This window comes from Artibeus jamaicensis, unplaced genomic scaffold, assembly GCF_021234435.1.
Source record: "Artibeus jamaicensis isolate MK-2021 breed Jamaican fruit bat unplaced genomic scaffold, CSHL_Jam_final contig_923, whole genome shotgun sequence".
Lineage (NCBI taxonomy): Eukaryota > Metazoa > Chordata > Mammalia > Chiroptera > Phyllostomidae > Artibeus > Artibeus jamaicensis.
This window is the reverse complement of record NW_026522014.1, coordinates 11,578,334-11,591,881: the sequence shown is the minus strand read 5'-3', so window position 1 is coordinate 11,591,881 and position 13,548 is coordinate 11,578,334. Positions and strand designations below refer to the sequence as shown.

Genomic DNA, 13,548 nt, shown 5'->3' with positions numbered 1-13,548 from the left:
TCAAAGGACTTCTTATAAATTCTCTTGTCCATTTTGCTGATGTCAATCTAACACAACTTTCTCCATCCTACTTACTTCAATACTTGTGAATACTTTGTATCTACCCATCAAACCTTTTGTTTTTACTGGGGTGATGGAGGAAAGGGGAGGTCTTTTCCCATCAACTTTCAAAGCAGAAGTTGGCTCCACCACTTCCCCCAAAAGAGATTTGTTGGTGGATTTTAGAAAAGGCTGATCCAGATGCTCTCAGGAAGAAAAGGATCAGTGGGTAGGCTAATTGTGATAAACACCTATTGGTATTTACAATAATAAACTATATAGCATTATTTGTCTTTTGTGGCACACGCAGATAAGCCTGCCATTTCTATGAGTGGAATAAGTAGTAGAAAGTGAAGGTAAAAGGCTCACCTTGCGCAGTGCGTTTGCCATCACAGGAACAGCCCCATCTTCCCTGGTGATTCAGCGGCACTGTCCCACTTTTAAACAAATGTGTGTGTTTGTTCACGTGGTCAGAACCCTGAGGGGTGTGTGTGTGTGTGTGTGTGTGTGTGTGTGTGTGTGTATCTGAGGACTGAACACTTGAGGTTTATGGCAGGCAGTAGGGAAGACTGAGATGTCCTTGGAAGGAATTTAAAAAATTGCCCAAGCTATAACATTAGATTTACTAGGTACAAAATGAAAACATCAGCCATCTGAATCAAATGCTTTGTATGTTAGTTCTCTTCTCATTTATTCATTTTATACTAGTTGACTAGAGCCTGAATCTTATGCCATTTGCCAAATTCTAAATAATTTCCCCATGTTTCATTTTGATAATAAGGAAATAATTAGGTTGCCATCATTTTGTTCCCCCCCAAAATACTTCTTTCCCAATACCTGTTAGTTTCTTCTGAAGGAAATAGTCTTATTTTTACGTACTTTCTGAAGGAAGACACCCATAAATGAAGTTCAGAAATTGTAGTCAAACTACATTTCTATCAAACTTTTATTCTAATGCTCTCGGTGTTTCTTTTTCTGAATTAATGAAAATGTCCATGTTAAAGATGCCGAGTTACCTTTTCTTGTATTGGAACTCTACTGTATTTGCCATTGTGGTACAGTTAGGTGGGAAGTACTTTGCCTTCCCAGAGCCAATGGTAATATATTTGGAACTCATCTATAGTTTCTGCAAATATAAGAGTAACAGCATCTATATCACACTTACCATACTCGTATATGTTAGATGCTCTTTGAAGATACTTATATTAACGTATTTAACTCTCGCAACAAATTTTTGAATCAAATATTATTATTATTATTCCAATATACTCAAAGGTGTTACCAATGCAGACTGCAGAGGACAATTTGGGACACTCTGTGTAAATCATCTTTAGGAGAAGAAACTAATCAAAAATGACTTGATCGTTTAACTTTCTGGCTCTCAAGTTCTGGTAGGCAGTTAAAAACAACTAATGCCCCTGCCTTTTACCACTTTGCAGAGAAGTATTTCAGCTCTTTGCCATGAAATTAATTTCTTCAGACATTATCTGGCATATATTTGAATTTAAAAAATAATCTAGAGAAAGCAATTAAAGGCCAGTTTTACTCTTAAATTAAAGAAACCTTGTTTTAGCTGTACCATTCAGTGATAATGTATGAAAGAGTTAAGCCATTATTTTTAAAAGCCAATCAGTGAAAGTATCAGGCTCTGGAAATCAGAACAAAGCCACTATATACTCAGTAAAAAGATTAACATTGTACAACATTACCTAGATACTTAACTCTCCCCTTAGCTGCTTGTCACAGTTCAAGCCAATCCAATGCACTGCTTCATTATATCCTGTGAAATGTGTGCTATTCATTTATTGCAAGGTTTCCCTCCGCTCCTCTGCTTCAGATCCTTCACGAAATGATGGAAGAAATCGACTACGATCATGATGGGACGGTTTCTCTGGAGGAATGGATCCAAGGAGGCATGACAACAATCCCACTTCTTGTGCTCCTAGGCTTGGAAAACGTAAGCGTTGACACAGGGCGGGTGCCTGGTCGTAGGTCAGTGAGCTTCTCCATTATACACGTTGATTACAAGTTGATTTGCCGTTTCCTACCAGTGAGCGTGGAGTGAGTGCCTGGACCTTTTAATGAGTATGCACAGTACAATTTAACAGTAACTGCTAGTGTGGCCACACTTGTCCTAATACATACTTCCTTTTCTTCTCTATTAGAAGTGTAATCTAGTTTTTTTTTTTTTAAAGCGTTAATGACTATCTCATTTATCTAATGCAAGAAACCACAATACTATTGTGTTCTGTGGTTTTTCATCCCATACATATGTCCCCTCCCTATGAAGATATTTTATTTAACTGATAAGTAATTCTTGGAGGAGCCAATTATATATTAATGTGGCTAAGAGGACATAGGCACACATACACAGCTGTTTCTTACATTTCAGCTGATTAGCCAGCCCTTTGCTGCAAGGCTGTCAAGTTTTCTAATATCAGTGCCTGCATTGGTAATGGAATACTGGTTTAGGGGAATGAAATAGATCAATCCACCATCAGGGGTATGACAGTGACTCTGAAAGCAAATCTTGTTCCCCAGCCTTGATATGAATTTTAATAATAGTTAATTAAAAAATCCAAGCCAATACTACAGTTTTGGTTTTAGCATTAACAGGCAAACCTAAATTAACAATAAAATGTGTATTATGATATGCATAATTAGATTCAAGAGCATTACTAAGAGTGCCATGACAGATGTGATATTTAGGGATTGAGATACAAGAACATGGTGTCCACTACTTTCCTGCTGACCTTAACACATTCCCCACTCCCTGTGACCAGCCAGGACACAGGACCGCAGGACAGTCTTGCGGATTCAGGACTGCACCACAGTTATTCGGGATACCGGCACTTGAGGTCGGTCTCGAGAACTCTCACGGGCTGTGTCCGTCAAGCCTGTGGCAGTACTGAGAGATGTGTTTGTACACATTCACTCACAGGCTTGGGGACATGTGAATGGGCGGTAGGGCAGTAGCGTTTGTCTCTTTCACAAGGATCTTCAAATTCTTTCACATTCAGATTAACCTTACTCTTCATGAGGTCCATGGGGTTTTAGACTTGGTCAGGGAGGAAAAGAAAAGTTACTCGTGGATAACATATAGGTAATTACAACTAAAGTAGGTAATTTATTAAAATAGTAATAATTAGTATAAATCCTAATAGGTATTATTTCTACATTTTGAAAATTAATATTGTAATCTTTCCTTGTATATAATTTTATTTTAGTATATTCACCTAGTTCTTTTTCTAATTAGTTATTACATTTCTCTGTATTACAAATATTTGTTTAATTGTTTGATATGTCTTTTGACAGACATACATGAAACCAGAATTGGGAGAAAACAAAAAGAAAATTGATGGAACATTAATATTTTAAGCTTTAGGGTTTAGGGTTTATGTATATGAAAAATAGTCATTCAATGACTAGTAAAGAACTTCTAATAATAATGGCTCCTGAGAGAGAGTTTTATTTTTTAAAGCTAAAATTCTGTTTGTTTTAAAAATGTATGGAAATTCTAATATGAGAGAAGGAGATAAGATGCAGGAATGAGTAGGTGAACCATCTGGTAGTTGGTAGATTAGATAGAAAAGTGCATAAATGAAGACTAAGTCATCTATATTTTCGATATCACAGAAAGATTTTGAAGTGATGTCTTTCTTGAAAACTACTTTTTACAATTTGATTTATATTCATAGACACTTTTTAAGTTATGAAAATAGCATGGTTTAGTATAGTTCTTTATACTAAATATTTTTATTAACTGAAAATATTTTAAACAAATAAATACCTCTTCAGTTTCTAGTGTAGCAGTAATTTTATGTCATCTGAATGACATCAGGTTCGTGACATAATTTGTTTTATAATCATGTTATAAAACCTATAGTTTAAGTTTTTAGTAAAAAAGATAATGTGTTAGGTCTTTAATAGGAGAAATCAATTTAGGGTTTTAAAGGTAAGCAACCTGATGTACTCCAAAGCTGTGTTCCCAGAGGTGGCCACTAGATGGCAGGGCTGCATCGTTTAAAATTTGAAAGTGAACAACCAAGATTAGATTTTTCCTTGTACCCAACAAGTCTTAAGAGTAATATCCTTTTTCCTTTACTCTAAAAAAAAAAAAAAAGCCAGTAATATTTAAATTGGCATTTAACAAAATGTATAAGCCATGTAATTATCACAAAACATATATAGTATCTCTTAGAAACAGCTTTTTAATAGGCAGGGTGTTTTCACAAAGCAGGAATGACACATTGAAAAGTGAGTGCTGAGGGCCTTTTTTTTTTTTGTAATTGAGATTTATTTCCTTTTCTGTAGGCAGTTAATGTGTTATGTTATTACCTGTAGAGAATTTGATTCATAGTGTTATTTCCCCCCAGGCCACTCTTCCCGCCCCACATACACTGTTGCTTATCAAATTGGGATTCTAGAAGCTTTGGGTTGAATTCAGCCATTTATTGAGGGGCCAGTCTTGTTATACTGTCCTCTATATTCTTGTCTGTTGTCCATTAGGAGCTCGGGGAGTAGAGCTAATTGACAGCGCATGTTAAGTCCCGGAGTGTCTGTGAGAGTGTGTGAGCCCGGCTGTGCTGTTCCAGCCAAATTGCACAGAGCAGAACGTTGTCCTCGGAGGGTAATCCGCGCTTCTAATACGAGGCAGAGCAGCTGGGACTTTATTGTAGCTTATTTTTCTCCATTAACGAAATTCTAAAAGCTACCCTATTTTAAAAAATCTGTTTTCATTCCAAAATCAGAAATACACTTTTTATCTGAACGTCTATATCAAATAATAGGAAAATAGCCATTTCCTTTTTCTTACATGACATCTGTCAGACTTTAAGATCCCCATTTCGAAGCAGTGCAGACTCTTACACCAATGGAAAATAGTGCCTTTGGCTGGTATATGAGATTTGACTGCAATAAAAATTTACACCTGAGACTTACTCTTTTTTCGGTATTCATCTCATTGAAAACTTACTTTTAAAAATGTCTCAGTTTTGAATGACTTTTTAAAAAAATAGCTAGTGAGAACTATGTTCTAGTAAGCAAACTCTGTAAAGGGACAGGTAGTCCATAATTCAGGCTGTGTGGGACACAGGTCTTTGTCGTGACCATCAGCTCTCCAGCGAAGAGCGAAAGCAACCACAGACGCTAAGTGAAGGGAACAGCAGGGCCGGGTTCCAGGCAGGTTTCACCTGCAGAAATGGGCTGATGGCCTGATTGCTACCGATGGACCATCGTGCCCTGACCCCTGATTTAATCTATGACTACTCTGTCCTATTGTAAACACAAAGGTTTGTGATTTATGTTTAGTCATTTAGGAGACAGACCTCTAATAACTTTTAGCTCAATTAGAAAACCCCCGAACACATGAGGACTATTGAAGAGAGCATAGTAACAGTGAACTTCATCAAATTGCTCTTCACCCCAGCTTCTGTTATTAATTAACTAGCTCATGTTTTTTTGCCTGCCAGTCATTCTTTCTGGACATACAAAATTTTAATCAAGCATACCTCTTTCCTTCTAATATTCGTTCAACACAGATATTCCTTTACCTAGAAAAACAATAAATAATAACACTTAAATTCCTGAAATCTATAGCCTTAAATCTGTACTAGATTTTTCAAGGAAAATTCCTAAATTCATACTATTATATAAACAGGAATACACTAAGTAGAAGCCTCACTTGAAATGAAATGATGCTACCTTAACTTCTTAGTTTTGAACTTTTGTGGCCACATCTGACCTGTATGGTTTTAGAGTCTGACCTGTATGATTTCATGTATTTTGACTTCACTACATGTGCTCCCAGAATCCTGGTCTTTAACCCTATAGGCAGTTCAAACTTAGCCATTGAGTAAAATGTTTCAGGACACATTTTTATGCCTGACTCACAGGGGTAAAAACAATCATTTGGTTTGCCTCCTGATTGCTGATGAAATGTGATCCCTGATGAAATTTTTGAGTATGATGGAGAGTAGAAGATGATATATTTTTAATAGACTGAGCTATATTGAAAAACTAATGTTGTCTACTCAACTTTGTAAGATTTAATTTGGATGACTTGTTCTTCTGTTTACACTCTCAGTCTAGAAAGGAGTTACAAAGCTGGGTAAACTCCACAGGTCTTAAGATCCCAGATCAGAGCCTTCTGCTCATGGAGCAAGACTGTTGAGTTTGCCTTTGAACCTCGAGAGTGGCAGGGTCTGAGCCTCACTTCTGAAGGTGTGGCCTGGAGATGAACTGTTGAATGCTGCTCCAGTAAGAATTTTAAAGCTTCTTTCTGCATTATCTTTTCATCTAAAAGGAAATTTTTCTTTCATATAAATAGAAAAGTAAGGTAATTTAGTGGTGCTTATGACTTAATGAGCTGGAGTTAGTTCGTCACATCAGCTCTTCTGTATGTTATAACTGAAGTCGGTGGAAGTGCAGACATGGCTTGGTGTGGGAATAGGGGTGTTTTGGCTGTGGGGTCAGGGAAATTTCTCCTCGAGGTCTTTTGAAGACATGACATTATTTATAATAGTCATAGTTCAGTTGCACACTCTATGTGATCTTGAATGTAGGTGTTCGGGGGGAAAAAACTCTAACTTTAGAAGTCACTATTGATAATGAAATAGGTTTCAAAAGTTCCAAAGGGCATTTTTCCCTTTGAAACCTCCTGTCGACTTCTGGGGGATTAAAAGGAGCGGAAGAACCTGGAGCTTCTCTGTGTGAACTTGCCCAGGATTCATTAAGCATTTCTCCATCATAAACACATAAGTAAACTGCTTCATTATAAGATACAATGCTTTCTAAATATCAGGAATATGTTTCTATGCAAAAATCATGAGAACATTTGTCAATGAAGTATGGGGAACTTACAAACATCCTTCTAAAATCTTTTGGGTAAAACAGTAGAATGCTATACAACTCAACCTGACGATGTTAATAATATTTGCTGTTTACATAACACCAGCCTTCTGAGGCGCTAAATTGACTTCGCAGGTGTTGTAAAATGAAAGCTCACACCACGGCCTGAGAGAGGGAAGGGGTACTTTCATTTTATTAGAGAGGGAAATAAAAAGAGAGGCGAAATGGCTTGTCTACATTTTCAGAGGAGGCCAGGAATCAAGCTGTCCACGTTTCTTCTGCATTTCTTTCTTATAAAAACGAATTCCTTTCTATGACAATAAATATTTATTTGCAACAGAAGTCCTAATCGGAACCTGCTCCACTGGCTGATAGAATATAGCAGGGGGCAGAGTCTCCTCTTCCCCCATCAAGTTTACAATCTAAAGGAGACAAATAAGACAGGACATGAAAACACAGAGAGTTGGAGTATAATTTGCCCTGCTGAGAAGAAGCCAGCTCTCAGTTTCAATTTCTTCTCTTGAAGTCACATACATATTTCATCCTTTGCATATTTTGGCAATATATCCGGCTAAGAGCTATAAAGCTATTTAATTTGTTTTTTGGTAAAGCCTTTTATGTCTGGGTAATGGCTTTGCACATCACGTGCAGCCGGTAACGTGGCTAAGCGTTCTGATTGACAGAACGCCCACGTTCAGACTTGTTTACTCTTGATAAGGAAATGCCAGCTAACTCGGCCCATATGTGCTCCTCAACAGGGTGAGGCTTATTCCCACGTAATGGACAATCGTTTAAAAATAAAATGACAAGGATTATAAGAACTCTAATACGCGTGAAAATTAGATTTTTTCCATTCTCCTTTTCACTTAAAAATATTTTTTAAGCATTGAACCATTTACTTTATCAATATATTTTTAAAAATTAACCTTATTGTTTAAACTTTTCAGATCAGGATGTTTTATTCTTATTTGAAAAAAACAGAAATTTAAAAATATAGACAGGTGGGAAAATATAGCAAAGTTAACAGTTATGTAAAGCATTCCATTCATGTAATCAACATACTAAAATTCTTATGACTGAAGCAAGCCAGAGCTGGATCCAGAAATGACTACAAAGACCACTTCATAAGGTTTGGGAGAAAATTTAATTGCTTATGTCTTCTGAAGCCCTCTCCATGATACCTTCTGGGTTACTGCTTTTGTGGAGAACTTGTTGCTCTTTTGTCAGACATCTGAGCCTTGTCAAAGACTGTGAAGGGTCTGAAATTTAGCCTACTTAGCAGTTAACAAGTTAGCTCGCCAGTTTCACTGTGGATGCTGGCAGAGGACATGAGGCTCCTGGGTCAGAGACCAAGGACTTTTTAGCTCACAGCACAGCCAGCGGGAGTTTCATGTCTGAGTCAGTTCTCTGCATGCACATCAGAAGGATGGTGTAGAGTGTGGCCCGAGTAATTCCTGTGCAGACCATCTGAGCTTGGAACCTCCGGCTTAGGGAGACTCCATTTTTTATAATGTGAAGTAAACAGACCTGCTTAACCTTTGCTGAGATGGGGAAGATTTATGTTTTATTTTATCCACCCTCTGCTGTGGAGCGATACATGACTCTATTGTCTAAAGCTGTGTGTTATTTACACATCTTGGAACAGACAGCCTGGAAGGAAGGACTGCTTCTGCTTACAAAGTGTGTAGAAATTTTAGACGCATGGAGAATTAGCTCCTAGGAAGCATTTCCACTAATGCTTCATATTATGATGCAAATTTGAAATTTCTGGGTCTAATGTAAGAATTAGTTATTATGGATCTAATCCGGTTCTACAAATCTGGAGGTTTATGTCTTGACTGAGAATAAGAAAAAGTGGTTCCGAAACACTGATATTTTTTAATCACGAGAAACAAGATGAGCTGGACAAGTTTATATTGTTCCACTACTAGAGAATTAGTATTATAGTGTGCCCCCAGCACATAGTAGGTGCTCAAAAACTATAGGGTGAACGCATTCTAAGAAATATGACAACTTAGCTAATTATGACCTATAATGGTTTTGATAGAAAACCAATAAATGATGTCTAAAATTAATTGAATTTGATGCAATTTATGAATGATATATAAGGACTAAATGTTAATGTGAAAATAATGGTAATAAAAGTAATAATATGTAATAAATTAATTTAACATATTTATAGACTTTTCATAATGGTTTTAGGACATTCATAAGTGTTGCTATTTCATTGTAGTTTAACCTTGAACAGTGCAGATGCAATTAAATAGCTATTAGTGAAGTTGCTATTATGGCATTATATATAGTTTTCCTTAGAAGAACAAATAAAAATTACAGTTGTTTTCCTAAAATGTGAATTTAAATGAGGTTTTATTGTAGCAAATAACTGATTTTTATAAATACAAGACAATTTTAATATTTTACCCCCTTTATTATATTGAAATTATCCATATTTTTTAAAAAAGAGAAAGCAAAATGATTATGTCATTTAGGTCTTTAAAAAGGTCTATTCTTTAATATTTACTATTTGAGACCCACAAAAATATATTAATATAAACTTTTAACATATAGGCAACTCTCAGCTGAAGCCTTAGAATATCACCAATGACTGACCTTTTAGTATTATTCCTTGTTAGTGTTATTCCTTGTCCCATTCTTCGGCTTTCTTATGAGACTTAACCACCATCATAAAACTCGCATATTCCGACTACTAAGCAAGGGTTAACGTTTTTTTTTTCCAAGTTTTCATTTGTACGGCTCTTCCCCGCATTTTCTCTTTCTTTATTTGTTTATTCTTTATGGAATTGTATTTAGGATGAAGTATTCAAAGTTGAGGCAGACACGTCCCTCAGTTTGGCAGGTCATTATGATGGTTCGGGACATGCCCTTGAACTGCTGACTTTGGACGAAAATTTGTGGGTTGCCATAGCCTCCGAGATTTGTTAGCAGGATCCCATTCTGCTACGAGCACATGTGTTTTTCTAGACTCTGTGGCGACCTTGGAGAAAGTCAGGGATGAAATAACAGATTGTCTTCAAGTGCTTCAGTCCAGCTCTGAATTTTATTGGCACTTACATATTCCACTGTTTATTTCATTAAGTGCAATCTGTTTCTTTTACGTCCCGTGCAGAACGTGAAAGATGATGGACAGCATGTGTGGAGACTCAAGCACTTTAACAAACCTGCCTACTGCAATCTCTGCCTGAACATGCTGATCGGGGTGGGGAAGCAGGGTCTCTGCTGCTCCTGTGAGTATGTTTGTCCCAGGAATCCGCACCTCCGACCGCGAGAGGTTGATCTTTATGGGACAGTCCTGTTTGCTGATGCAGACCCGGGAATGAGCCTCACCATTCCTGTTTCTGTGATTTATGCTCCCCTGGGAGGGTACATGTCTGAGCAATTGGGTCACTCCCTTTCCAACTTTCTTCAGTTTTGGAAAACCCTCCCTTAGGAAAGAGTGAAGGACATTTTCCAATTCATTAGCCATTTTCTTTCCACTGTGGTTTAATTGATCATGTTCCTATTTCTATGGAGATTATTCTAAAATTTTTACCAGTTTCTCTTTTTTACATCTAACTCATATTTATCTTATTTTTTTCCCTTTCCAAATTAGCCACCTTATTCACATTGACTTCTGATAATGAGTCAGTTCCTCAGGTCTTTTAGAAAATGGTGAAATTAACTGACTGTCAATTTGCATTCAAACTAAGAAAGCAAAAGAAACACAAACTAACCTTACACCATAGGCACATTATTTTTAATGCTATTATGAAGAAACTCCCCCCATGGGATTAATGCATACTAGAACCCGAAGCCTTGCCAGTTCACAGGTTGTGGCCATTATTTTTCCCTTCAGTACATTCATCTTCTCAATTTCCATTGTATTAGTGAGTGCTGCCCAGTAGAAGTTTCTGATAGTGTACTTTACAGTTCATTTATAAGTCACCTACATGTTTTTGAATCCACACCAGACATGCCTGAGACATTTTTTCATCCCCTTATATCTGTGGGAAAGCAGAGGGTATGTCCTGTCCTGCTCGCTCAAGTGCCAGGTTGTCTCGGTACAGCAGTTTGTCCATCTTGCACCCTTTTCTGCTGTGGAACCGTCAGGTTTATTAAACACGTCCCGCTTTTAAGTATTTATACTAAATCTAATTTTTTACTTGGCTTCTACGCAATGTGTCATTTTCAGATGTCCTTTTTAGGTAACCACTTCTTGTCCTGTATTTGGGAATTGGTTCCCAGTCAGATGTATTATTTGATGTTAAAAACCACGTTTCATTGCCACCTTTCAGTGATGTCTTATTTCAGGATTTTAATGAAGTTACATGATATTTCCTTATGCTGACTTTAGAGGGCAGTTTCTGGTGGTTTCATTTGAAGAGCTAGTTACCCTAGAACCTTCTCCACGTACAAGAGAAGTACTTTGTTTTTAAAGTTCAAGTATTTTTAAGAAAAATAATTTCTCATGGTAGGTTTGTTGATGAAAGCATAAGAAACATAATAACTCTCCAAAAGGTGAGATGACATATAGACAGTGAGAATTTTTGCTCACAAATTATAAGTGATTAGTGTGGCAAAGGCAGCATATTGTCAATATGGAAGAGAAAAAAGTGTGTTTTCTTAATATCGAGAAAGGTAATTTGAAATGTGGAAAATATGGAAAAGTTTTACTATACAGATATTACATGGATTTAGTACTTTTCATTCTAATTTTATCCAGTGGTTTAGTATTTGTTTGTTTTATTAAGAGGGCTCCATGGTTGTTTCTGATTTGATTTTGTCTTTATATTTATGCATTTAGAACTCTTAATTTTGTTCTTCTATTAAAAGAACATCTGTATAGGACCCTAAGTCACTTTCAAAATCAAGCTATGCAATAAATACTGTGAATATGCCAGTGAAATATGTCACACTTTATATGTATACACACATGTATATGTATGTGTGCATATAGATATGCATTGCCTATGAACATAAATATTCAGATCGATGTATATGTATATGTCACATGTTGCCTAGCAAAAGTCATTCCCTTTGGACAAACACTGCCGTGAAGACAAATGAGGGAGGAACAGTTACTAAAGGCCTGGCCTGTATGATGAAATCTCTTCTCTGGAAATAGACTAATCAGCCATTTAAGGTTTAGATAAATCAATAGACAAAATAGCATAAACTCATGGTCTTTTATTCCCATGCCCGGCAGCTGCTCTCATGCCTATACTTCATAAAATATAGATCTCCTTTTCTAGCAAATGACACCAAGCCATTTGGCAGTCATCAATTTATCCTTAATATTTTTGTCATCTGGAAATTATTGTGAAAAATATGAGGGAGGTCTGATTTAATTAGGCATTTCCTGCTATGCCATGACAGAGGCGTCTTGGCCTTTCACATGCATAATATTTCCTGTGCTAATCGGTCTTTTGTATTCCATGGTGAAAACAGTCGACTTAGACTTTTTCTTGATGTGGCTGATTGGATTGATTAGGGAGCAGTGGACATGAAATGAGATTCTGGTAATGTCATTCTTTCCCTATAAAACTGCAAGAAGGACCAGAATTAGCTCTGAATCTGTGTCCGTGTTTCCTTACAGTTTGCAAGTACACGGTACACGAGCGCTGTGTGGCCAGAGCGCCTCCTTCTTGCATCAAGACCTACGTGAAGTCCAAGAAGAACACTGATGTGAGTGCAGGGCCCTGCGGGCTTTCTGAAGGACGTGTGTGAGGACACCTCCTCTCACCACCACGCTCTGTTCTGTCCTAGGTCATGCACCATTACTGGGTGGAAGGCAACTGCCCAACCAAGTGTGATAAGTGCCATAAAACCGTCAAATGTTACCAGGGCCTCACAGGACTGCATTGTGTTTGGTGTCACATCACAGTGAGTAACACTAAAAAACGAGTTTCTAGAAATCTCTCACTTCAAAGACAGTGCATCTCGCATCCTTTTCGCAAGAGTCCTACCCCTGCAAGATCACCCTGAATTGTGACTACGCATAAAACCATGGAAGTTTCTGATTTCATTTGGCTTTCAAAGGGATAAGGGATGGAGTCATAGAATCCAAAATCCTAGAGCTAGTGCCAACTTTAGATATGATACCATCTTACAGTTTTCAGCTGTGCTCTGTGAAGCCTCAGGAGTTGTGGGGAAGGGGGTCAGCAATCACAGCGAGGTCTGAGCAGTGAGCATGGGATACTGCGTAGAGGGCATCTCTCCCTCTACACTGCAACCCTGCTTTGGTAGAGTTTTCTGGTTTACAGATAGAAATTTATTTTAATCACAGAATTTCTGGGGGTGAAAAAGGTAGAATGAACAAGGTGCAAAGATTTAATTATATAGTAAAGATACTAAGACTGAGGAAAACTAACCAAAATGACCTCGACCATATAGCTAGGTTGAGAGGCAAGTGAGTTCACATTTAGTTCTTGATGCTTCTATGAACTCACTTGTCCCTTCTCTATATGTTGTTCCTTTGTTCTTCCAGTTCAGTCATAAATTGAGGGATAAGAAATAGAGAGCTAAACTCATTCTTGGCATTGACAGTTGAAAAAGAAGAGGTAAATTGGTCTTTCTGGGGAAACTTTAGGATTCCATCTGGTTTGCATGATTGTTAAAGCTGACTCCAAATAATCTCTGGAATAAATGCAGCTGTTAGATGAT

At 37.3% G+C, this 13,548-nt stretch overlaps 1 protein-coding gene across 1 annotated transcript in view; it reads left to right on the top strand.

Moving 5' to 3' along the window:
* Positions 1–13,548, top strand: part of DGKB (diacylglycerol kinase beta) — a 566,799-nt gene that overhangs the window by 120,049 nt on the left and 433,202 nt on the right. The window contains exons 7-10 of the mRNA XM_053655066.1: positions 1,877–1,996; positions 10,016–10,133; positions 12,482–12,570; positions 12,652–12,768. Coding sequence (XP_053511041.1) covers positions 1,877–1,996; positions 10,016–10,133; positions 12,482–12,570; positions 12,652–12,768 — 444 coding nt within the window. The remainder of the gene's footprint in view (positions 1–1,876; positions 1,997–10,015; positions 10,134–12,481; positions 12,571–12,651; positions 12,769–13,548) is intronic.